The sequence below is a fragment of the Phocoena phocoena genome, chromosome 4 (assembly GCF_963924675.1).
Source record: "Phocoena phocoena chromosome 4, mPhoPho1.1, whole genome shotgun sequence".
Classification (NCBI taxonomy): domain Eukaryota; kingdom Metazoa; phylum Chordata; class Mammalia; order Artiodactyla; family Phocoenidae; genus Phocoena; species Phocoena phocoena.
The window spans coordinates 24,070,897-24,094,919 of record NC_089222.1 but is presented as its reverse complement, the minus strand read 5'-3'; the positions used below and the strand labels follow the sequence as shown (position 1 = coordinate 24,094,919).

The window sequence follows — 24,023 nt, the reverse complement described above, 5'->3', positions numbered from 1 at the left end:
GAGTTTACCACCTCCTTTTCCCATTGTTTACTTTCTCTTCTTTTTCAAAAGTGAAGTCCTTAGAAGTCACATTAACCTGAACTCTCAAATCAAGAAAATGAGTACCTGATGTTTAAACAATGAAAAAAATTTAGTGGTCTCATTTTATTTCATCTGCCGTCACTCATCCCAAATGTAAACAAGATGCAGACAACAGTACATGTTCCCTGATTTCTCCTATCTGAGTTCTGTTTGCATCCTCTCTAAATAGACAAAAGATCTACCAGCTTTCAAGGATACTCTGGCAGTTTTCTAACATTTCTGTCGCTGTTCCAAATGTAATCTGTAATGACCAATGGACCAAAGGAGATCTTTTTTTTTTTTTTTTTGAAGAGGGAGGGTCTAGATGAACTAAATGGAAAGCTCTGAATAGTCATGGATTGAAATATTCCAGTAAAACACTACGTTGGCAGTATAGAGCAGGCACTAATGGTAGTGAAAAGTCCACAGAACACAGAGTGTTAGAAGAAGAAATGGTTTCTTGCTATGGAGGAGTTCTCCTTTTGTTACAAAGCTTCTTTAGGAAGATTCTTTCTATTAAAAAGAAGTTGCAGAAACATGGCTTTCGACACGTAAGATATGAAGGGAATCTTGGGTTTTAAATTCTCTAGGAACACATCAATACCAGGATTCCCAAACAGTTAATTTCAATTATTAAATATTAAATACAAGATGAATGCAGGTGACAGTAAAGCCAATGTTCATTCTTAAATACTATGAACAAAATATATGATGAATTGAAAAACTCCAACAAAAATAATATTTTCCAGTTCTTCTGAGTCAATTGGTCAAACTCTAAAATGTTTTCCCAATAATTGGATTTTCCCTAGAGAAAAATAGAGGAAATAAGATGAACAAATAAAATATTTAGTACAAGAAAGACTGGAATTTTTTAACAGAGGAAAATACAGCTGGGCAAGGGGGTGTGGGTACAGGAGTGTGTGTGGCTACAGGGGGAGAACACTATTTAAGAAGGGTGGTCAAGCATTGACTAGGAACTCATATGGAAACCTTCCGGGGCTCCAAGAAAACTGGATTACTACCGTTGGGAGAGAACAAAGTATACTAACGTAGAAAAGACAGTATTAGGATGCTTACACTAATCTTCCTAATGTACTGAGCCTTCTATCTAGGGAGAACATAAATATTTATACCTGTCAAACTGATTTTTATTGTTTATAAAACATATATAATTATCAATCCACATAGGTAAAAAAAGTAAAAATGGTGGGGCCAAGATTCAAAGCCCCTCCTTAATCAGCTGTATGACCTTGTGCAAGACACTTAACTTCCCCGAGCCTCGGTTTCTCTAGCTGTGAAATGGGAATACAACCCTGTTGGGCTGATGTGAGGCTCAATGAGAGAGTGTGCATTGTGGCAAACACTTAGTTGCTGGTCCAAGAACCATCTCTCCCTATCTACCTCTGCGCAAACCGAAACCTGACTCTAGCGCTAGTACTGGGCAGCCCTGTGTTTCAGGGGAAGCTAGGGGTAACTTTGGACAAGGTTTCCTTCCTCTTGAGGAGGAAATAGCTTTGTCTGCCCCTGGCTGCTATTATTAAAAATGTGGGGCTCTGAACGATTGCAGCCCAGCTGTGACCATGAGGGGACAAGTTTGAGAACAGAAATCATCTTGTTGAAGATGGCTGAGCGGCTGGATTGTCCTTGATGACACTGCTGAGCTAACCAACTGTGCAAATCTGGATTTAATTTGTAAGGTTAAAAAATTTCCTATGATTTAAGCCACTTCAATTGGGATTTTCTGTTACTTGCTGCTAAAAACTATCTAACTGATGCAATGTAAAGTACTAGGTACAGTGCCCAGTGGTAAGGAGTAAGCTCCTTAATAAATATTAACTCTTGCTGCTGTTTCCACCAGTGTCCATCTGCATCTGAGCTGGATCCAAAGCATCAACTACAAGCTACTTCCAGCACTACGAAGCTGATTCTTTTTTTCTAGTACTTAGTGTGTATAAAGTTACTGTAACAGATAAAGAAGGAAGAGGATCAGCAAAACAAAACAAAAACAGAAAACTACTAAGTATTCAGTTCAAAGACTACATTGAAATATAACATTAAAAAGTGATGACAAAGTACTGCACCACCAATATAATGAAATGATACCAGAATTGAAAAAGACAAAGATCCCTGTATGAGTGGCCAGGGAGATTCTTGCACAAGAGAAAGGTTCTGAGCCGGTTTTGAAAGACGAAGGTAAGCAGGAGGCCTGCACTTCAGGTGTGAGTACAGGGTAGCAGAGGCAATCTCAAACTGTGTTGGAAAATGTTGAAAGTATCTTTAAAAATACTTACTTGCTCCCATATTTTGCACTACTTGATCTTTTCTTCCTATACTTTTCATGAGGTTCATCTAGCTTCTCTACGACGCTTTTTATTTGTTGAATTGTCTTAAAGGTTGTTACAGAATCCTCGATTACAAAGTTAGAATAGTCATCAGGCTCTTTCTGTGGTCCTTGATAGACTGCTATAGTTCCACAAGCCTCTACAAGAAGCAATAAAATCTCTGATCAGACAACTAAATTCATTAAATGTAATTTGTATTGATAGTATAAATAAGAACTTTTCAGGCTTCCTTGGTGGCGCAGTGGTTAAGAATCTGCCTGCCAATGCAGGGGACACGGGTTCGAGCCCTGGTCCGGTAAGATCCCACATGCCGCGGAGCAACTAAGCCCGTGTGCCACAACTACTGAGCCTGTGCTCTAGAGCCTGCGAGCCACAACTACTGAGCCCGTGAGCCACAACTATTGAAGCCCGTGCACCTAGATCCCGTGCTCCGCAACAAGGGAAGCCACTGCAATGAGAAGCCCCTGCAATGAGAAGCCTGCACACCACAACCAAGAGTAGCCCCCGCTCGCCACAACTAGAGAAAGCCTGCGCACAGCAACAAAGACACAATGCAGCCAAAAATAAAAATAAATACAATAATTTATTAAAAAAAAAAAGAACTTTTCAAGGGGCTCAAGCTGGGAAGATCTCCCCTGGAAATGCATAGATAACCAAAATACATATATTTTATTATGATAATCACATATTTTCAAAAACAGTATTTTTACTTGATGAATATCTATGAAAAAAGGCTCCCTTTGGGAGTTTGTCAACTTTCATATAAGTAACATTTTGGTAAATCTATGAGGTATCTTTGACTTTAAGAAAATGCCAAAGCAACACTTCAGGCATTGGTAATGAAAGATCATGGTTATATAAAAGTATTTTAATTGTATAGTTACCTTCCATTTTCTGCAGCTTAAGTAAACTGAGGGTAAAAAGGGAATAAATTCTTTCTGTTTCTCTGTCTTCATCAATATCTATCTGGATGTCTGCTGGGACACCTCTATGGTAAAAATGAAATCAAAGACATTGGAAAAATATCACTGTTAACATGCTAAAGACTTTTGATGGTTTGAGACTGAAAATAGAACCACAGAATTTTGCAGAAGGAACCTTAGGAATCTAATCTAATTTGATAATTAAATAAAATGGGGCCAAGAGAGGTTTGGTCATTATGTGACTAATCAAAAGGAAGGGAATTTTAAAGTGAAATCACTTTCATTACCTATGCTTCATCCCATTACTCTTTAAGTCTACAGGGCTAAGCCCTTCTTCCTCGGTATCTTGCTCAAGCTTGCACATCTATTTAAACACTGCCCTTTTTTATATTTTGACCTGTGCAACCATGATTTATTTGAGAACATTTTCATCGCCCCCAGAAGAAACCAGTATTCATTAGTACTCCCCATTCCTCCCTCCCACTGGCCCCTCACAACCACTAATCTACTTTCTGTCTCTATAAATTTACCTATTCTGGATACTTTATGTAAATGTTATCATATGGCCTTTGTGTCTGGCTTCTTTCACTCAGCATCTTTTCCAGGTTCATCTGTGCATGTATCAGGACTTCAATCCATTTTATGGCTGAATAATATTCCGTTGTATGAATGTAACACATTTAAAACATTGCTTCTTTAATCAAAAAGAAACTTACGCAGTACATGGCTTGCAGCCGAGAGCGTTTTCACTGGTCTCCAGACAGCAGAGCCAGTTTCCGTTTAGATATGCAGAGGGATGATAAGAGCTGAGCCTGTTCTGATTGCATCGGCTCACCCTGCAGAGTACATCTATCCATTCATTAGCTTCCACACAGTTATTTGCCTGGACATAGAGTGGTTTCTCTGTGTGTATCACTTGGAACATCTTCATAGGCAATTAAGACAAAAAGTTAGTGACAGGGTCTAAAAACCAAACAGTACAAAACACAAAAAGGTACATAAGAGAAATCTAGTTTGCTTGGCTAGGTAACTGCTGCTCAGGCATCTATCTTATAAACTATTATGTTTCAAGCAAGTTAGTCCCTGGGACTGAGTCACATGGTACTAAACGGTACAACAGAGTATAATTTTTAGAAATCACACAAATCCAAAGGAAGGAACTATCATATAATCAGGAATAAAGGGACAGAATTTCAGATGGAGGAAAAAAGTATGAGTAAAGACAAAGCAGTGGGAAAATAGAAACAAGGAAATCATCTTGGATGACTTGAGTGTATTGGTATGTACTGAAGGGTAGCAGAAGACAAGGTTGCACAGACTGGTTGCGACTATATTCTTAAAAACTTGAATGTCAAGCTGAGAAGTTTGAGAATATGCAAATATTGAGAAAAGTACCTTTAACTTAACAGGGGAGGCAGACTATATAAAGCATCAACAATAATGGACAATTTTAAGACAGATTTCTAGCTACCAATTAAAAGATATTAATGATTAATAACAAATACTAAAATAAACCTCTTTTTAAATTTCCAGCTAAGTAATATATGCAGTTTAAAAAGCTTTAAATTATGTAACTTACATTTTTCTTGTTGAAAGAGCTCTCTTCCAGTTTTTCCACAGCAAGAATGTTTTTCACTGGAATCGTGTAAATTGCATCTTTGCCTAAATTGTAAAAGAAGTAGGATAAAATTAAAATAATTTCCATCAGAATGATTGATAGAGGTAAGAGGTTAACTCTATAAGATTTAAGATCATTCTCTTGATGGTAGGTGTATAACAAACTTACAGATTTCCAAATGGTGCATATATAAGAATCCTTTGTTTTATGGAACAAATGAATTTTGATTGTTTTCTATAATGTGACTCCCTCTTTATTTTTTTAAAAATAAAATTAAAACATTTTCAAGGAAAAATGAGGGAATAGATCTGATCTCCATGTAGAAAATAAAAATGTTATTATATTTGTAACATTAATTATGTGGGGACTGAAAATATACTCAGCAATAAAGGTCTACTCAAAACTTGTGGAGACATGGAATTTTCTTTCATGGAGTTATTAAAATAAACAGTGAATCTGTATCTAAGTGGATTTTTCTGCTTTTCCAATCAAATATTTAATTAAGGAATTAACCCTCAAAACAATGATTTGAAATTGAAAAATTGTTCATTACTATCATATAATGGCTGGTCAGCTGACTAGAGCTACCAAATTTACTCTAAGAGAGACAGGAAATAAAAGTAAAATCTTATTTGGTAGAGTGAATCATTAACCTAATTTAAGAATTTGGGGACTTCCCTGGTGGTCCTGTGGTTAAGAATCCACCTTCCAATGCAGGGGATGTGGGTTCGATCCCTGGTCGGGGAACTATGATCCCACATGCCACGGGGCAACTAAGCTCGAGCGCCACAACTACTGAGCCTGCATGCCACAACTGGAGATCCTGTGTGCTGCAACTAAGACCCAACGCAGCCAAAAATAATATTTTTTTAAAAAAGAATTTGGAAATGTGAGTTTTCTAAAAGAGCTTCATAATAAGGTGGCATGAGGATACGAAGCATTTCAACTTACAATTTACTTGAGAATAAACTACATTCATATAGTCATAGAAACTATAAGAAACTATAAGCAAATATAATTATGACTTTTTCTGGTCATTTTGTAATGTTGTTCTTAGAGAATCAAAGCTTTGCTTCCCCTTCCACCAAACTTTGCTTTAATGACATGTGGGTTGAAGTGCTGGAGGCTAAGACCTTTATATTTTCCATGGATTAATGTATAGCTTTTTGGTCAAAGACACTAATTTGATTAATAAAGGTTTTCTTTCTTGAACAGAGAGGTTAACAGAGTATTTGCTAAGCCTGGTTCCTGATGTAAAATCTAAAGTTCGTGTAATTCAAGAAGATGTGATATACGATTTTTTTTAAAAGATAAAGTCACTTAATTCAACTATCATACACTGAATGTTTACTATATACCAGACACTGTCCTGTAACCACTTGGGATACAGGAGTAAACAGAACGCATAAGGCCCCTAATGAAGTTTGCATTTAGGTCTGGAAAGACTGACGAAAGACAAACATTAGGTAGAGATGAATGCTATAATGACAACAATCCAAGGCGATATGATAGAAAGTGGTTGGGAAGTTACTTTAAATTGGGCAGGTAGGGAAAACTTTTCTGCGGAAATGACATTTAAATTCAACAAATACAAATTAAATATACATGGGAAAATAAGAAAAGACTATCAGCAGTCTCCTGGGAGCTAGCTACAAGATCAAATTTATGAGGAGGTGTGGGGAGGTGGGAAGGGAGTAAACTGGAAGAAGCCACAGCCCAAACCACACGTAGGAAAAGACATCTGTAAAAGGAGGGCTGGTTTAGAAAAGCTTCAAGCCAGAGTCAATGGACATAGACAGTTGGCGGGGCGAGGGGGAACACACTCAGACATGTGTGATGACAGTCATATCACTGATTGGTATGCTGCATCTGGAACAGCTGGGTCAATTAGGTCCTCACCGCACCCCTCGCCCCGCCACCTTGTGCTGAGCAGCAGTCAACAGAGGCGCAGCCCCAGGCTAAAGCAGTAAGGATGCGCACTGGGCTGTAAAGCAGGGCTGCCACAGGTTGTTGAAAGCATCCACGCCAGAAGACAAGCACGAGCACCCTTGCCCCTCAGCAGCTCGTCCTGGCCCTCCCTCGAAATCACTGGCTGTAAGCTACTGAACACTCAAGCAGGTGAATGGACTGTAACACAAAGATGAGCAAATCGCCAAAAAAAAATCACCAAACAGATGAGGAAAATCAGCACTCTGGAGGAGACACACATACAACAAAGAGAATAACATCTGAGGAAATCAGGGGTATAATAAATGAGGGAGAAAGGAGACATGTCTTTCGGTACTAATCTACATGGGGCACCACAGAGATTCCAGAGAATTTAAAAATTTTGCAGGAAGTTCCTATCTTTAGATTTGTTGAATACACAAAAGCATGCCCATATCCTAGAATTGCTGTATTTGTTCATTTCTGGACAATACAGCATATGTAGAGAAAGTGCACTGCTCCAGGCACATATGATGTTATTAGAGTTAATTTCAGTCGATAATGTTAATTGGAATGAATTGCAAGGTGAATTAGTAAAATGGAAGATTTTACTGAGGACTCTCTAAAGTACAAAAGGACAAAGAAACAGGAAGTAAAAATGTTAAGAGCCATGATGGATGAACTTAGAAGTTCTGATATCTGTCTAAAAGCATTCCAGAAACAAACTAGAAAGAGCGTTCAGAGTAAAACCACCAATGAAAATGTCCCAGAGATAAAGGTATAAATCTTCAGATTGAAAGGATCCATCAAGTGCTGAGCAGGACGGAGGAAAGGTAATACTTAGACACTGGGCAGTAAAATATTAGAGCTTGAAGATTAAAGAAAAGTCCTAAGAGTTTCTAGGGAGAAGAATCAAGGCTAAGAATCAGAATGACATCAAAATTCTCACTAGCAACAGAGGAAACTGCAAACCATGGAGAAGTATCTTAAAAGTTCTGTGGGAAATGATTTTAAATCCGATCTAACTTATTCAAGTGTAAGGGTAGAACAGGCTTTTTTTTTTTATTGCAAGGACTCAGAAAATTTATCAGCCCTAATGCCTATCTGAGATAATTCCTTGAGGACATACTCTTGCAAAATAAGTAAGAATTCAGGAAAAAGACAAGTACATTATATAAAAAATAGTGCTGGGCAAAGAAATCAGAAAAAATGATAAGCATGGTTAGAAAAATCAGAACATAAAAAGGTTAAAGAAACAAGAGAACCTCTAATGATTAGTGATGTTGAGCATCCTTTCATGTGTTTGTTGGCAATCTGTATGTCTTCTCTGGAGAAATGTCTATTTGGGTCTTCTGCCCATTTTTGGATTGGGTTGTTTGTTTTTTGATGTTGAGCTGCATGAGCTGCTTGTATATTCTGGAGATTAATCCTCTGTCAGTTGCTTCGTTTGCAAATATTTTCTCCCATTCTGAGGGTTGTCACCTCACACCGGTCAGAATGGCCATCATCAAAAAATCTACAAACAATAAATGCTGGAGAGGGTGTGGAGAAAAGGGAACCCTCTTGCACTGTTGGTGGGAATGTAAATTGATACAACCACTATGGAGAACAGTATGGAGGTTCCTTAAAAAACTAAAAATAGAACTACCATACGGCCCAGCAATCCCACTACTGGGCATATACCCTGAGAAAACCATAATTCAAAAACAGTCACGTACCACAATGTTCACTGCAGCTCTATTTACAATAGCCAGGACATGGAAGCAACCTAAATGTCCATCGACAGACAGATGAATGGATAAAGAAAAAGAAACGAAATTGAGTTATTTGTAGAGAGGTGGTTGGACCCTACAGTGCAGTGAGTCAGAAACAGAAAAACAAATACCGTATGCTAACACATCTATACGGAATCTAAAAAAAAAAAAGGTTCTGAAGAACCTAGAGGCAGGATAGGAATAAAGACACAGACAGAGTGAATGGACTTGAGGACACAGGAAGGGGGAAGGGTAAGCTGGGATGAAGTGAGAGAGTGGCATGGACATATATACACTACCAAACGTAAAAACAGTGGGAAGCAGCCACACAGCACAGGGAGATCAGCTTGGTGCTTTGTGACTACCTAGAGGGGTGGGATAGGGAGGGTGGGAGGGAGATGCAAAAGGGAGGAGATATGGGGATATATGTATACGTATAACTGATTCACTTTGTTATACAGCAGAAACTAACACACCATTGTAAAGCAATTATACTCCAATAAACATGTTAAAAAAAAAAAAAAGAAGAGAACCCAGTACTAAAATTTCAGACGACTTCATTAGGTAGATGCTATTGGGGAAAAATAAATGGAAAGCATGCTCATGTTCCTTCTCAGCTTGAACAGAGACTGTGATTAACTGCAGACAACAAGGTAAACATGTAAGTTTAAACCTGTCTGTTAACAATTTAAAGATAGAAATAGGATGCGCAAATTCTCTCAGTAGGTAGGACAGAATGAACATGAGTGGGACTGATTATTCCAATTATAAAGGCAGGAGAAAAACCCTCAATAAACAGAAAAGCCTAATAAACAAAAAACATAAAACAAAGTAGCAATTACAGTAATCACAATAAATGTGAGTGTATTATATTTCCTTATTAAATAACTAAAATCCAATTTAGGTTCAAATCATCATTACCTCCTCAAAAAGTTAAACATAAAGTTAGTTACCATATGACTCACTGATTCCACTCCTAAGTACACAGCCAAGAGAACTGAAGACATATGTCCACACAAAAACACGTATGTGAATGTTCACAGCAGCACTTATTCATAATAGTAAAAAAAATGGGTACAATCTAAATGTACATCAACTGATGAACTGATAAAATTTGGAATATATCCAAACAAAATATTATTCAGCCATAAAAGGAATAAAGTACTGATTCACGCCATATCATAGATGAACTTTGAAAACATTAGGCGAAGTGAAAGAACCCAGCCTTACAAGGTTACATACACGTTGTTTAAGTCCATTTACATGAAATGTCCAGAACAGGCAAATCCATAGAGACAGAAAGCAGATTTGTGTTTGCCAGGGGCTGGGAGAAGGGAGGAGTGAGCAGTGACTGTTAATGGGTATAGGTTTTCTTTTTTGGAGGGATAAAAATGTTCTGCAACTAGTGGTGATTGCACAACTTTGTGAATATACTAAAAATGGATTGTACACTTTAAATGGGTGAATTTTATGGTTATGTGAATTATATCTCCATTAAAAAACCATTACCACCCCAAGAAAAACAGAATTCCAGCTATATATCGGTCCCAAGGAACACAGATGAAATAAAATAACTGTGAATCTATCTTTTGATACTAGTGTAAGGAAGCTGAGTAATTCCATTCCTTAGAAAGTAAGTATAAAACTGGGCAAATTATTAAAAACAACCACTTCAGAGCACTGGAAAATAACCAAAAGCAAGTAAAAATCTGAGACGTGTTTACTGAACGAACAACTGCTACCGCATAGGGTAAGAACCATGCAGTTTACAGTCTTCCTCCCTGAGGGTCTTTCCAAATTGCCCAGATCAGTGAAAACTCACAACGTTACTGGCTGGAGGTTACAAATTCAGTTTAAGGGTGAGATTTTGGAAACAAGAGAGCTATAGAAAGGCTGAGATAATAAACCTGCCACATCCTCGGCTAACTGCTAGAGATGCATGTATGTGCCATCCCAGAGAGTCTGGCAAAAGTGGAAAGCCTGGGGAGACATGTGAATTTGCTGTGCCTTTGAATGTGTTCCGATTCACAAACAGCTCAGGTGATAAAGGGTGGAAGAATTACTGGCCTCAGGTATTTGAGCACTATGCTCAAATCGCTGGCTGACCACTAAACTAAGCAAGCTCAGGTGAGAGCCCTAGGGAGGGAGGTAGGATTAGGGACCAAAAAAAAATCTGAGCAAAGACAACAGCAGCTATACACTGACAGAGAGAAAGATAAAGAGAGACAGACAGACACACACACACGGAACAGACGTTGCAGTCTGAGTTCTTCCGAAGAACAAACAGAATTCAGACACACTATAATGTATTACCTACAAAGCCCAGTTTTTAACTAAAAAATGAGATGTGGAAAGAAACAGGAAAAGTGTGACCCATACTTGGGAAAGAAAGCAGCCAACTGAAACTGACTGAGTGGACTTAGACGTTGAATTTATTCTCTTAGTGAGCAAATCCACTATTATAAATATGTTCGAATAATTCAAGGAAAATATGCTAATAATGACTGAACAAATATGGACTCTAAACAGGAAAAGTGAAACTATAAAAAGAATCAAACAGAAATTTTACAGCTGAAAAGCACAATAAATGGAATGACAAATTCACTACATGAGCTGAAGAGAAGATTTGAGATGGTAAACAAATCAATGAACGTAAATAGAAACTATCCAATCTAAAGAACAAAGATAAAAGGGAAAGAAGACAAATAAACTAAGTCTCAGAGAGACCTGTGAGACAATATCAAGCATGCCTGAATAAGTATATTTGGAGTCCTAAGAAGGAGAGAAAATGGACAGAAAAAAAATATTTGAAGTAAACAATTTCCCAAATTTGGTGAAAAACATTAGCTTATGGTTTAAAGAAACTCAAATCCCAACAACCTCTTGAAAAATTTCAACTGCCAAGCAACACATTTTATGCCCATTATCATAACAAAAAAGAAAGAAAAAGGAGTGATGATATAAAGAGTGGGAAAATCTTACTTTAATGAAGTTCAGTGTATCTTAAAAAGATGTTTAGTGCATTTGATATCCTAAGAAATCCCTGCATACTCTACAGTTGCAAAGATACTCTCTTATGTTTTCACTGAGGCCTACGATCCTCTTATCTTGAATTAAATTTTGTGTGTAGTATGAGGTAAGGTGAAGTTCATTTTCTCGTTTATCCAGTTGTTCCAGCACCATCTGTTGAAAAGACTTTCCTTTCCCAATTGAACTGTCTTGACACTTTTATCAAAACTGAATTGACCATATATATGTGTGTGTGTCTTTCTGGACTCTTGTCTGTTCACTGATCTCTCTAGCTCTTATGACAAAATTTCAGACTTGAATTACTTAGTAATTAGTAGTCTTAGTAAGTCTTAGTCCTCCAACTTTGTTCTACTTTTCAACATTGGCTCAGCCACGTTAAGTCCTTTGTTTTCCCATTGACATCAATTTTAGAATCAACTTGTCAATTTTTACCCAAAAAAACTTGGGATTTGGAGTGGGATTGTGTTAAAATCAAGATGAATTTGAGAAGTGACTTCTTGAAAAATATTGAACCTTAAAATCCACAAACATGATGTATGTCTCCATTTATTTGCATCTCCTTTATTTTATCTCAGCAATGTTTTATAATTTTCTTTAAAGTTTTATACTTATTTTTTTAAAAATGATCCTAAGTATTTCAGGTGGGTGTTTTCGAACGGGGGGCTGCTACTATAAATGGTATTATTTTTTAAATTTCATCTTCTAACATTTTTTTTTTTTTTTCCGGTACGCGGGCCTCTCACTGTTGTGGCCTCTCCCGTTGCGGAGCACAGGCTCCGGACGCGCAGGCTCAGTGGCCATAGCTCACGGGTCCAGCCGCTCCGCGGCATGTGGGATCTTCTCGGACCGGGGCACGAACCCGCGTCCCCTGCATCGGCAGGCGGACTCTCAACCACTGCGCTACCAGGGAAGCCCCATTTTTTTTTTTTTCCCCGGTATGCGGGCCTCTCACTGTTGCGGCCTCTCCCGTTACGGAGCACAGGCTCCGGATGCGCAGGTTCAGCGGCCATGGCTCACGGGCCCAGCTGCTCCGCGGCATGTGGGATCTTCCCGGACCGGGGCACGAACCCGTGTCCCCTGCATCGGCAGGCGGACTCTCAACCACTGTGCCACCAGGGAAGCCCCATCTTCTAACATTTTGATGCCAGTTTATACAAATACAACTGATCTGTATATACAAATCATGTATCCCAAGATCTTGCTAAATTCACTTAGCAGTTCAAACAGTTGTTGTGAAGATTCCTTAGGAATTTTTACGTAACTCCATATGTCCTTTTCTTCTTTGGGGGGGAGGGGTCTTACTACATTGTTTACAACCTCCAATACAATGCTGAAGAGAACTGATTAAAGTGCATAATCCTTCCTTTGCTCCAGATCTTAGATATGATGTTACATTTATTCTAATTACGTGTTATATAGTTGGGCTTAACCTATCATTTTGCTATTTGTTTTCTATTTGTCCCATCCGATTTTTGCTCCTCTGTTCTTCCCCTCCTGCCAAATTTATTTTTTGTGCAGGGGAGAGATGGGTTATACTTTTTTCTTTAAAGTTTTCTTCTAGAGATTTATACAGCCTTAACTCATTACAATCTACTTAAAATTATTCTTGTGTCACTCCACATAAAATAATGACCCTTGCAATAATTTACTCCATCCCCTTCCCTTGTGCTACTATTGTCATATATTCTACATCTAAATTTGTTATAAACGCTGTAATTCAATGTTATAAATTCTGCATTAAACAGATGTTTTTAAAAAATTAAGACAGACATTATTACATTTATGTACATATTTACCATTTTCAGTGCTCTTCATTCCTTCCCGTAGATCTAAGTTTCCATCTGGTGTTACGTCACTTCAGCCTGAAGAATTTCCTTTAGCATTTCATATAGTGCAAGTCTACTTAACAACTTATCTAAAGGATTATTTTCATTTTTGAAGGAAATTTTCACTAGAGTTCTAAGTAGAGAGCTTTTTTCCTTCAGCACTTGAAAGACATCATTCCACTGTCTTTTGGCTTTGGTTGCTTTTTATAAGAAGTTAGCTGTCACTTGTATTGTTCTCCTGTATGTAATCTGTCTTTTGTTCCTCTGCTTTTGAGATTCTTCTCTTTATCTTTGGTTTGATTATTATATGTCTAAGTGTAGTTTTCTTTGTATTTACTATGCTTGGTGTTCACTGATCTTAGATCCGTAATAAAATGTTTTTCGCCAAATCTGGGAAATTTTAGGCCATTATTTTTTCTAGTATTTTTTTCTGCCTCTTTCTCTGTTCTGCTTCTAGGATACCAATCATGCATATGTTAGACTGCCTGATACTGTCCCACAACTCGGTAGGTTGAAGGTTCTGTTCATTTTTCCCAATATTTTTTCTCTGTGTTCTTTGAGTGGATAATTCTCATTGATCTGTCTTCAAAGTCCACTGAATCTTTCTTCTGACATCTCCAAACCATTGTTAAGCCCATCCAATACACTTTTCATTTACGATGTTGTACTTTTCAATTCCGATTTCCATTTGGTTCCTTTTTATAGTTTCTATTTTTTTCTTTTGCTGGAATTCCCCATCTTTTTAATCATGATGACTATCTTTTCCATTAAACCCTTGAAATATTTATAACAGCTTTAAAGTTCATATCTGCTAATTCCAACATGTAGACCATATAGGGGTCTGCGTCTGTTACGTGCTTTTTCTCTTGACTAGTGTTGTATTTTCCTGTTTCTTCTCAAACTTGTTAATATTTCACTGTATACTGGACACTAAGAATAATATATTGTAGAGACTCTGGATTCAGTTATCTTCCCTCAAAAAGTTACATCATTAGCTGATCACTCTGAGGCTTGGCTTTATACTTTGTTTGTGTGATACTTTGTTTATTTAAATCTCCTTAATCCTAGGGCATAGTCTTTACTTCTGAACCACCACCTTCTAAAATTCCAAACTCTGTCTCTGAGGAGGAAAGAAGCTGAGATCTCTTCTCAGCTTTTTTAATCTTTCGGTTACCGCTTTTCACTAGCCTCTCTGAAGTTCCCCCTAGCATGAGCAGTTTGAGTCAGCTAAGGATTTCAGGGGAGTTCAAAGCAGATTGGAAGGCTCCTCCTTTTAATCTCCTCAATTTCTGCCTTCTCTGGCAGCCTTGAACTCTGTCCTTTGCCATTTCAAGACAATAAAACTATGACTTTCTGGGAATTCTCTGGTGGTCCAGTGGTTAGGATTCCATGCTTCCACTGCAGGGGGCATGGGTTCGATCCCTGGTTGGGGAACTAGGATCCCACATGCCATGTGGTGCGGCCAAAAAAAAAAAAAGCAAACTATGACTTTCTGTTTGAATTCTACCACCTCATACTGCACAGATTGGGAGTGCTCTCAGGGGGGAAAGCCAAATAAACATAAATCTCACCCAGCATAGTTCTCATCTTCCAAGGGTCAAATTCTTCAGAGAGTTGTTTTATATATTCTGGCCAAAGTTTTTAGTTGTTATCTATGAGACAGTTAGTCTAGTACAAGCTTCTTTACTATTACCAGAACTCCCATGTCTATTTTTAAAAAGACAACTTCATCAGTCTACTTGTGTAAGCTCAAATCCCTGGAGTTATCCTTGACTTGCTCTTACTCTTGATACCTGACCCTATAGCAAATCTTGTGAATACTATCTTTAAAACAGATCCAAGATGTGATCTATTTTTACAACCTCCGTTGCTACTAACAGGTCTAAGTCATTATCTTGTCTCCCCTGAATTAGTGCAGCAGCTTCTTACTTGGCCTCCTTGCCCCCTTCAGTCTAATCTCCACACAGCACTCCACATGGCAAGGGAGGTCAACGCTATCAAAACCTCATTCAAATGATATCATTCCTTTGCTTAACACTCTTCAGTGCCCTGCCGTGTCATTCAAACTCCTTCAATGATCCACAAGCCCTATAATATCTAGCTCCTCCATGGTCTTTTTGATCTCAGTTCCTGTGATTACCCCCTTATTCATTTTTTTTTTTATAGTCACAAAAGCGTTCTCTTGTCTCTTGAATACTCCAGGTGTACTTCTGTTTCAGGGCCTCTGTACCAGCTGCTGTTAGCTATGTCTGCGTCACTACTACCTCAAATTTATCCACATAGCTCACTCCCTCGCCCTCCTTAGGTCTGTGCTCAAATGTCACTTTCTCAGTGAAGCCTTCCCTGACCAGACTTTTTAATATTGCAACTCTCCTGAGTTCTCTATTCCCCTCCCCTGTTTTACTTTTGTCCATCTCATTTATAATCATCCCATATAGTATAAAATTCTTTTGTTTGCTTGTTTACTGTCAATCACTACTAAACTATAAGATCCATGGGGGTAAGGATTTTGGTATGTTTTGTTCACTACTGTTTTCTCCAGAGCCTGGAACAACATCTGGCACACAGCAGGCACCCAATAAAATATCTGTTGAATATAATGCACAGACAAATCAATGGTGTTCTTTAGTTATTAAAGAAAAAAAATACTGCAGAGCCCTGTGTATGAAAATATGAGCAGGTAAAAACCAAGTCAACCTAAATGTATTGAGATGCATGTTTAAAACATCATGGAGACTTCTTTTATATTGTCCATAGGTTATATGAGCTAGAACACTGATATCATATGGAAGTTGTGTAGGCTGTATGTACGTATCTGTGTATAACAGGTCATCCAAAAGTAGACAATATCTAATCAAGTTTGGAGAACACAAATGGAATTTCAGAGATGAATTTGTTAATAACTTATTATTTAAAAAAATAACCTATTAGTAGTAAGCTTGGCAGAAATTTTAGAAACCCAGAGCAGTGGTTCTTAATGTATTCAGATAACAGCATATCTGGAAAACATGGTGTCCTCTGAAGAAAACCATTTATTAAAAATTAATAAATGCCTTAACGAAGGTAGTAAAAACATGGTCCTTACCACTGAGGATCTTAAAAAACCAGGGCAAGAGATAGATAAAAGTAATGACCACACAGTGTGACATAAGTTATCACTAATGTGCTAAAGAAACATAGTAAGAGAATACTCAACTGAGGTGGCCAGAAGCTTTATGAAAACGACTTCCATAAAGAGCTGACACTTGTTCTGAGGGTTAAAGGACAACAGATTACACAGGTAAAGAAGGAAAGAAAGGGATTTCTAGATAGAGCAAATACAAAAGCATGAATGTAAAAGAGCACAACTCAAAGGAGCTTCAAGAGTTAGTCTGGCAAAGTGACATATGGAGGAGGCAAAAGATGAGGCTGGATGAGATAGGAAAAGGCTGGAACATCAATAACTCATTTGATTCCAGCATACAACTAGGAGAACTTTTACTTGTAGAAGATGACCGCGTTATAGTGTATCAATATAAAATCATAATCACACTCAGATCCATAAGAAACTGTCAAGGTAATCATGACTGATAGCTGACTGAATGCCCTACGATATTCATTTGCCACATGTTAATTTAGTGATATTGAAGATTAATTGCTTACTATTACGAAGTGGGCATCAAAATTTAATAACTTATTTGAGAAAAACCCTTAAAATTGAGAAAATTCTATTAATTACTTTTCCAGTAAACTGGAAAACTATTATTTGATTCTAAGTGGTAGAAATACTTGATTCAGAATACTAGTGTTCAGTAGGAGGAAAGAGTGAAAGACTCAATGATTTAAAGCTATGTTACAGAATATCTGGGAGGCGCTCTTTCAGACACCAAAGTCGTAAAGTGTAATAAGAGACTAATTACCTAGCAGTCGTAGCTATGCAAAAAACTGCAAGGAAACAGGAAGTAAGCAAAACATTTGCTGAACAACCAAAGAGAGAATCCAAAGCCTATGGATTTTATTCACAGAGGAAAGTCCTGAAATCGTCAATCAAGGCCTTTTAATCTTATGTATAATTTTAACAAACACAGTACCTACATCTTCACTCATAGTATATTAGCAGTAAAAAATGGAAGTAGGGGATAAGAGGTGGGAGTGAGATGCTACATTATTGTTCACTGACAGCACAAGAAATTTAAGGTGACAGCCTGAACACAGAGGGGATAATGAAAAACTGTATAAAGCAAACACAGGAACACAAAAAAGCACAGCAGTCCAAGGCATGTAGCTGGGAAGTAAACAGCTGCACACACCCATAAGCAGCCCAGAAAACATCACTAAACCAGAGTACTATATAATAATTAATATTATCAATGACAGCCCCAAGCCATCTAGAAAATGTTAACTTACGTTCAATGAACTCTTTTTTAGAAGGCAGGGAAGCATGTAATATATTTTGGAAAAATCCAACAAAATAGTTAAAAAAAAAAGCATGGATGCTTAAAACTGTAGGCTTTGGTAAATAATCTTGAAACTTCATATAACAGAGCTCATTCCTCCAATGCCATTCCAACATGTTAAATTTCTTAAGGCCTGAAAATAATGTAACTTCTAATGTGTCTATTTTATGCCTTAGAACAGTCTAATCATTCTAGAGAGTTTTATCCTCATAAGATCACTGGATAGAACAGAAGTTCTTGAGAACTGTGCATGGACTCTGGGACTATGAACTCCCTGAAATTATATGCAAGGTTTTGTGTCTATATTTGTTCATGAATTTTTCTAGAGGAAAAAGGTCCAAAGCTATCATCTGATTTCTAAAGTCTTAAGCCAAAGAAGACTTTAGAATGTTGGTTTAGATTAGAAAATACTTTGAATGAGGAGAAAATAGCCAACTTATTCACAGAGGATAACTAACTTACCTTAAATTTTATTTCAGTGTACTGCTGATGTAAACATAATTAGCACATTATGCCAGCTATTTTAAAAATGGTGCTATATATGTGAGAGCATTTATATAGTATTCAACATAAACCGTAACTTCTAAAACATTAAAAATATGCTTAGCTTAAAGAATGCTGTCTGGAAGGGCAAGTATGTAGCTGATTGATCCTTAGTCATTGGAATATTTATATTCCACAACAAATTATCTAGGTGCCTAAAAATATAGTGCATTTGGCCTCTTATGTCTTACTAATATATTTGGACATATGTAGTCATTCTGGCTAAGCATCCTCAGGAATTATGAAGCAAAAAAATTTCTTTTCACGTCACTCTTCTAGAGTCTCCACTGAAGCACTCAGCTTAACTGAGTCTACATTCTCTTGAAAGTATCTTACGTCTGGTGTTTGTTTTTATCATTTCAGAATTTATACCAGAAGTTCTCTTAACAGATCTTTACCTAACAGATTTGTCAGATTAACCAAGACTCTCCATTTCCTCTGTAGAACTTACTGAATGATGCTCATGGGAGGCTGAATGCTTGTGGCTGCTAGGGTACTAACTATTAAGCTTGTACCCTTCTGTTTCCATTGGTTAGGCTGTTTTGATTACCAAGTCCATTGTGTTTGTTCCCAGATCTATTTATGCCATTTTTCCATGGTGTAATTATAATTTACTTAAACATTATGTAAAGTGACAAAATAAGTGCCGCCTACCAAGAGGCATATATTTATTTGGAAATCAGGCAAACACTCTGAAAAGCCTTTCAAATAAGGAGACCAACACCCACACAAATAAAGTTGATTTATATGGGGGTGAGACAGCTGCAAAAACTTAGGGTGACTATCATGACACACTAAAAGGATTCTATAATTTGACTACTTTTCAAGTATTTAAGTTCTAGCTTCACTTTAGAGAAATCAACCTGAAAACTGATGCATTAGGGTTATGTTTGCACAAGAAAGACAGAGGGGAAATCTAATCTATAGATCCATATTCAAAGAAAAGATCTTGGCTATCATAAGACTGCTAAACAAACATATAAATATTTAAGGTATGAATGCATCTTTTTGTTTGTTTTTAAGTGATTCTTGCTTTAACTGATCTTTCTGGTTAAGTGAACAGCTTTGGATCCTGATCACTCTGAACAGAAGGAATTTTACTGTCTGTGACCTATGATCTAGATACTAAATTCTTGCTAAGGTATCAGAAACTAGTGGCCTTCTGTGGATAATGCTTTACCCACAAAGGAATAAACTTAAAAGGTAGAGATTTTAAGCATTATGTCAGTCCACTGAGGGACAAACTTTGCCTCTCCGAAGCCCTCAAATCACACTGTAGGAAGATGGCTCTCTATACCCAAACAGCCAATTTGTGCCTTTTCAGGGGGCAAATTACTAGAATTTTCATCTTGGAGTTAGCTTGGCAATAGTCTAGAATGAATCTTTTAACTGAATAGAAATCACAGCCTATGGTATGACTGTAGGAACTTTTGGCAAACCACTGAAACACTCTCACTTAAAAGAAACTGATTCTTACCAATTTGACTCTGGAAGTTAAAATTCTGAGTTTTAAAATATCTAACTGTTGTTCCTTATAGATTGATTACAAAAACAGGGATTTACCAGGGATTTTTAGAAAACAGAGCATACTGTAGGAACACCACTTTTAGTAACACAAGACATTCAAAGGGAGAGAAAAAGTGTAATTTACATGGTGTTACTCGTCCAATATTTATTATATTTTTAGTGTGTGTACATCACTGTGAGAAACCATGAACTACAGTAACATTAGTAAAAAGGTTCGCTAGTCACATTAAGCAGCAGAAAAAGAAATCTTCAGTGGGAATCAGGAAAAGCCCCACAATAGAGCATAAACACAACTACCTGGCTGCTTGTGGTAGGTGAGCTCTCTGCTTGTTAAGCAGAACCACCGTTTCTTGAAATTCTTTTTTCCAATCCGAGTTCTTCCCTGAGCTCTTTTATACATCTCACTGCCAAAACAACAGATGTAAACATTTAGCTACAAATATTAAAATAATTAATCCAAAACAAAGAATTATCCTTTAATTTTAAATGACATGAAGAGCTGTCAAAGACTATATTAAGTTTATGAAAATGTCTTTGCCATCTATAACTAACTCCTGTATTTATTTTGGCCATACTAAGGGAATAAAGTCCTTAAATAATTTGATATTTACAACTGTACTATCCAGAACTAAAAAGGCCAAGTGAGTAATTTTCCCCTTTAACTTCCAATGAAAACACTACTTTAAGACTGAATAATGCTGTTACTTTTTTCAGTACTACTCTACCACCCGTAATCTCATTATATTTGCAAAACAACTATAGCACTGTATGGACAAGAAGTCATGCCCATCTGGCATAAAGTTTATAGGACAGTGAGGGTGACTTACCTGATTGATGTTACTTAGGCAGTTTTAGCACAGAATAAAGCCCAGATTTCCTCACTCCTGGACCCATGCTCTTTGTACTTACTTAATGTCTATACTGAAATATGACTTTAAAATCTGATTTCATTAAATTACCCTTCTTTCAGGTGCACAGGCTCACTGGTACCACTGGACACTTTAGTTTCAGTAGATGAAATTTCATCCAAGAACTAAATGGGGAAAGGGGCAAATATTATAACTTTGTGACAAGGTACATCATAAATTCAGTTTATCAATGTCGCTGATAGATAATATCGTGAAGTTCTTCATTATTAAGGAATAAAGCAAAATACATATTTAATTGTAGAGGAAGTCCCTAATTTACATATGACAGGTATTCTAAAAGTTTATCGTTAAGTTACTTAAAACCCAGGATGTATGTCCCTGTAGAAATAATTCAACCCACAATTCCTTAACTGCAACTCTGAAATCTAAAAAGCTCTGAGTACAAAGTTTTTTGGTTTGCTTTTGATTTACAGTAAACTCATTTACGGTAACTTAACCTGAACTGGTGAAAGGCTACTTATAGCCTGTATTTATCCTACTTAGTGTGAATATTCACTAATGTGCTACACAAACATTACCGTGAGGCACACTGGGGGTATTTTATTATATAATATATAGCACATACCTATTATCTTTCAAAACTTTGAAAAACTGAATTCTGAAATACTTCCGTTCCCAAAGATTTCAGATACAGGATTGTGAACCTATACTGTGTGGGTCAGGAATTGTCAAACTATAGCTCAGCAGGCCAAATTCAACCCGTTTTTCTAAGGCCCACAAGAACAGTTTTTAAATTTTTAAAGGGTTGTAAAAACAAAGAAAAATATGTGGCAGTCCCCTTATGCAGCCATCAAAGCCTGAAGTATTTACTCACTGGCCCTTTACAGAAGAGTCTGCTGACTTTCATCATATATAACTGACTTTGGCCCTGAGAGCTAGTATTTCAGTTATGACTAAAGTGTAACTGGGTTCTTTGGAATAGCCTGAAAATCTAATAACCATTTAGAAACTTCCCATGGAAAATGTGGGAATGTGGTGGCTCAAGAAAATTTGAAGTACCCAAATCTAGCAATGGCAAACTACCCAATGAAAAGCAATTAAGCTTCAAGAATATGCTACCTCAACTGGTCAAGAGATTCCTGACATGTGGCCTTCTCTTCATGGGAGAGAGAAATTAGTAGTTCAGGAACAAGTCCTGTTCTTAGAGAGGAATCCTATTTTGCTCCATAAAGGAACTATTTATTCGTTTAGTTCTTGTTTTTTCCTTTATACTTTTCTATGTTGTCCCGCTTAGGGTTTAAAACAAAAACAAAGTACATTCCAATAAGGATGACATTGAGGCACCAGTGAATAATCTAAAGTAGAGTTTGTGGGCACAGTCATTTTCTCCTAAGACTGGCTGTAGATTGCCCACCAGAACCTCCACTTGTGGGATTTTCCAGTGGAATGTTTACTTCTAGTTTGCTGGAAGAAATCTTGGTAACTGAAAGAACAAGAACAGAGTTTCTTTTGAATTATATATGGGTGACACAGAACAAGTATCCAAGGAAACTAAAGAAATGTCCTATTACATCTTCAGTTCTCACAGATCAACCATCCACTAAGGGAGCGTGAAAGAGTTATTTAAATATTTCATTTCTTAATATTTGCCTGCGGGCACTAATTTTCTTATTTGATAAATATTTATTTATTTATGGTAATTATTAAATTTATTATTTATTTGTCATATTGTTAAGGAATATGAGGTAAATCCACTTATATAAGGTGAAAGAAAACATAATAATTAAGATGGACTACAGGCAGGGTAAATATAGGCCTCAATTTGCTCAGGGCCATCCTTGTCTACAACTTTGGTCCCCTCATAATCAAAGTACTCCTTTTCACCCTTGAAAACTTTGTGGTTTTGGACACTGAATTATATGGTCAGCCTGTTTACAGACCTATTCAGGTTATTTTTCCTAAACTTTGTGGAAATTGTATAGGATTCAGAATTATAACCTATTTTCTTCTGGAGCAGTGATCAATGTCACTAGTGAGAACACCACTAATTGAGAAACTGGGTTTCATAAGCTTTTGTACTTTCTAGCACTGCACATATCTAGACTAGTAAATAATAAAGAAAATTCATATATTAGGGCAAAATATCCTATGTAAATGTGAGACAGGAGATGTACTACAGTGATAGTGCATGAGAATGTGAGTGGGTGATTCAGAGCAGATCAGGAACAGACTAAACTCCTGGCACCCTTAAATACTTTCTCCACTGACATTACCAACTCTACACATTCCGATTGTATCAGGAAAAAGAAATCAGATGCTGCCACAGCCTAGGTCGTAAAAAATGGGAAAACAACCCCAAAACAAAAGACAGAACATCATAATCTTGCCAACAAAAGTCTGCCTACACTGTCCCACAAACTGTTTCAACAATGTCCTGAGAATAAAAGGGCAGCTTTTTCTTTGCCTATTCCTTTGAGAGACTTTCTCCTCAAAAACATTCAATGGTTGCTTAAAAAAATTTTTTTTTGGTTGAACTTGCGCTATTATTCAAGACAAAAAAAAATCCAACTGGTCACCTGTGAATCATGCTACAGAAATTGAATGCAATCTTTAAAATCTAGCCATGCTAATTTAGATTCATTAAGTTAGAATTGTGATAAATAAGATACAGTAATTTCTTCAAGCTAAGTTTAGATGTACTTCAAAATAAGTTTTCTTTACAAATTTTTAGGGTTTTATAACAATGCTACATTTTGTTTGGGGTGATTCAGAACTAACGACTCTAGAAATTAAAAACCTTCCCAAAACATTCTCAACTTCTAAGTATAGCAACTTTTATTTGCTGCAGCTCTTTTGTTATGACCTTATATATTATAGACTTCTGTACATTTTAAATTAAAGTAACTTTCCTCAGGTTACTAACCACAAGCTTATATTGTTTATAAGATATTCAATAATTCATATATTTTCTCCAATGGCAGTTAAGTGCCTACTATACATCAGGTACCATTAAGTCTTTCCCCCTAGACCAGAGGTTCTTAATCAGAGGCAATTTTGTTCCTCAGGGGACCTTTGGCAATGTTCAGAGACAGTTTTAGTTGTAAAAACTGGGAACATGCTTCTGGCATCTAATAGTAGAGGCCAGGGCTGCTGTACATTTTACAATGGA

At 37.0% G+C, this 24,023-nt stretch overlaps 1 protein-coding gene across 1 annotated transcript in view; it reads right to left on the bottom strand.

The window, feature by feature from the left end:
* Positions 1 to 363: 363 nt before the first annotated feature.
* The window catches only part of RASA2 (RAS p21 protein activator 2), a 115,154-nt gene continuing 91,494 nt past the window's right edge, over positions 364 to 24,023 (bottom strand). The window contains exons 18-24 of the mRNA XM_065876095.1: positions 20,945 to 21,018; positions 20,283 to 20,389; positions 4,905 to 4,987; positions 4,042 to 4,250; positions 3,287 to 3,390; positions 2,352 to 2,541; positions 364 to 865 (exon numbers count right to left, since the gene is read on the bottom strand). Coding sequence (XP_065732167.1) covers positions 835 to 865; positions 2,352 to 2,541; positions 3,287 to 3,390; positions 4,042 to 4,250; positions 4,905 to 4,987; positions 20,283 to 20,389; positions 20,945 to 21,018 — 798 coding nt within the window. The 3' untranslated portion in view covers positions 364 to 834. The remainder of the gene's footprint in view (positions 866 to 2,351; positions 2,542 to 3,286; positions 3,391 to 4,041; positions 4,251 to 4,904; positions 4,988 to 20,282; positions 20,390 to 20,944; positions 21,019 to 24,023) is intronic.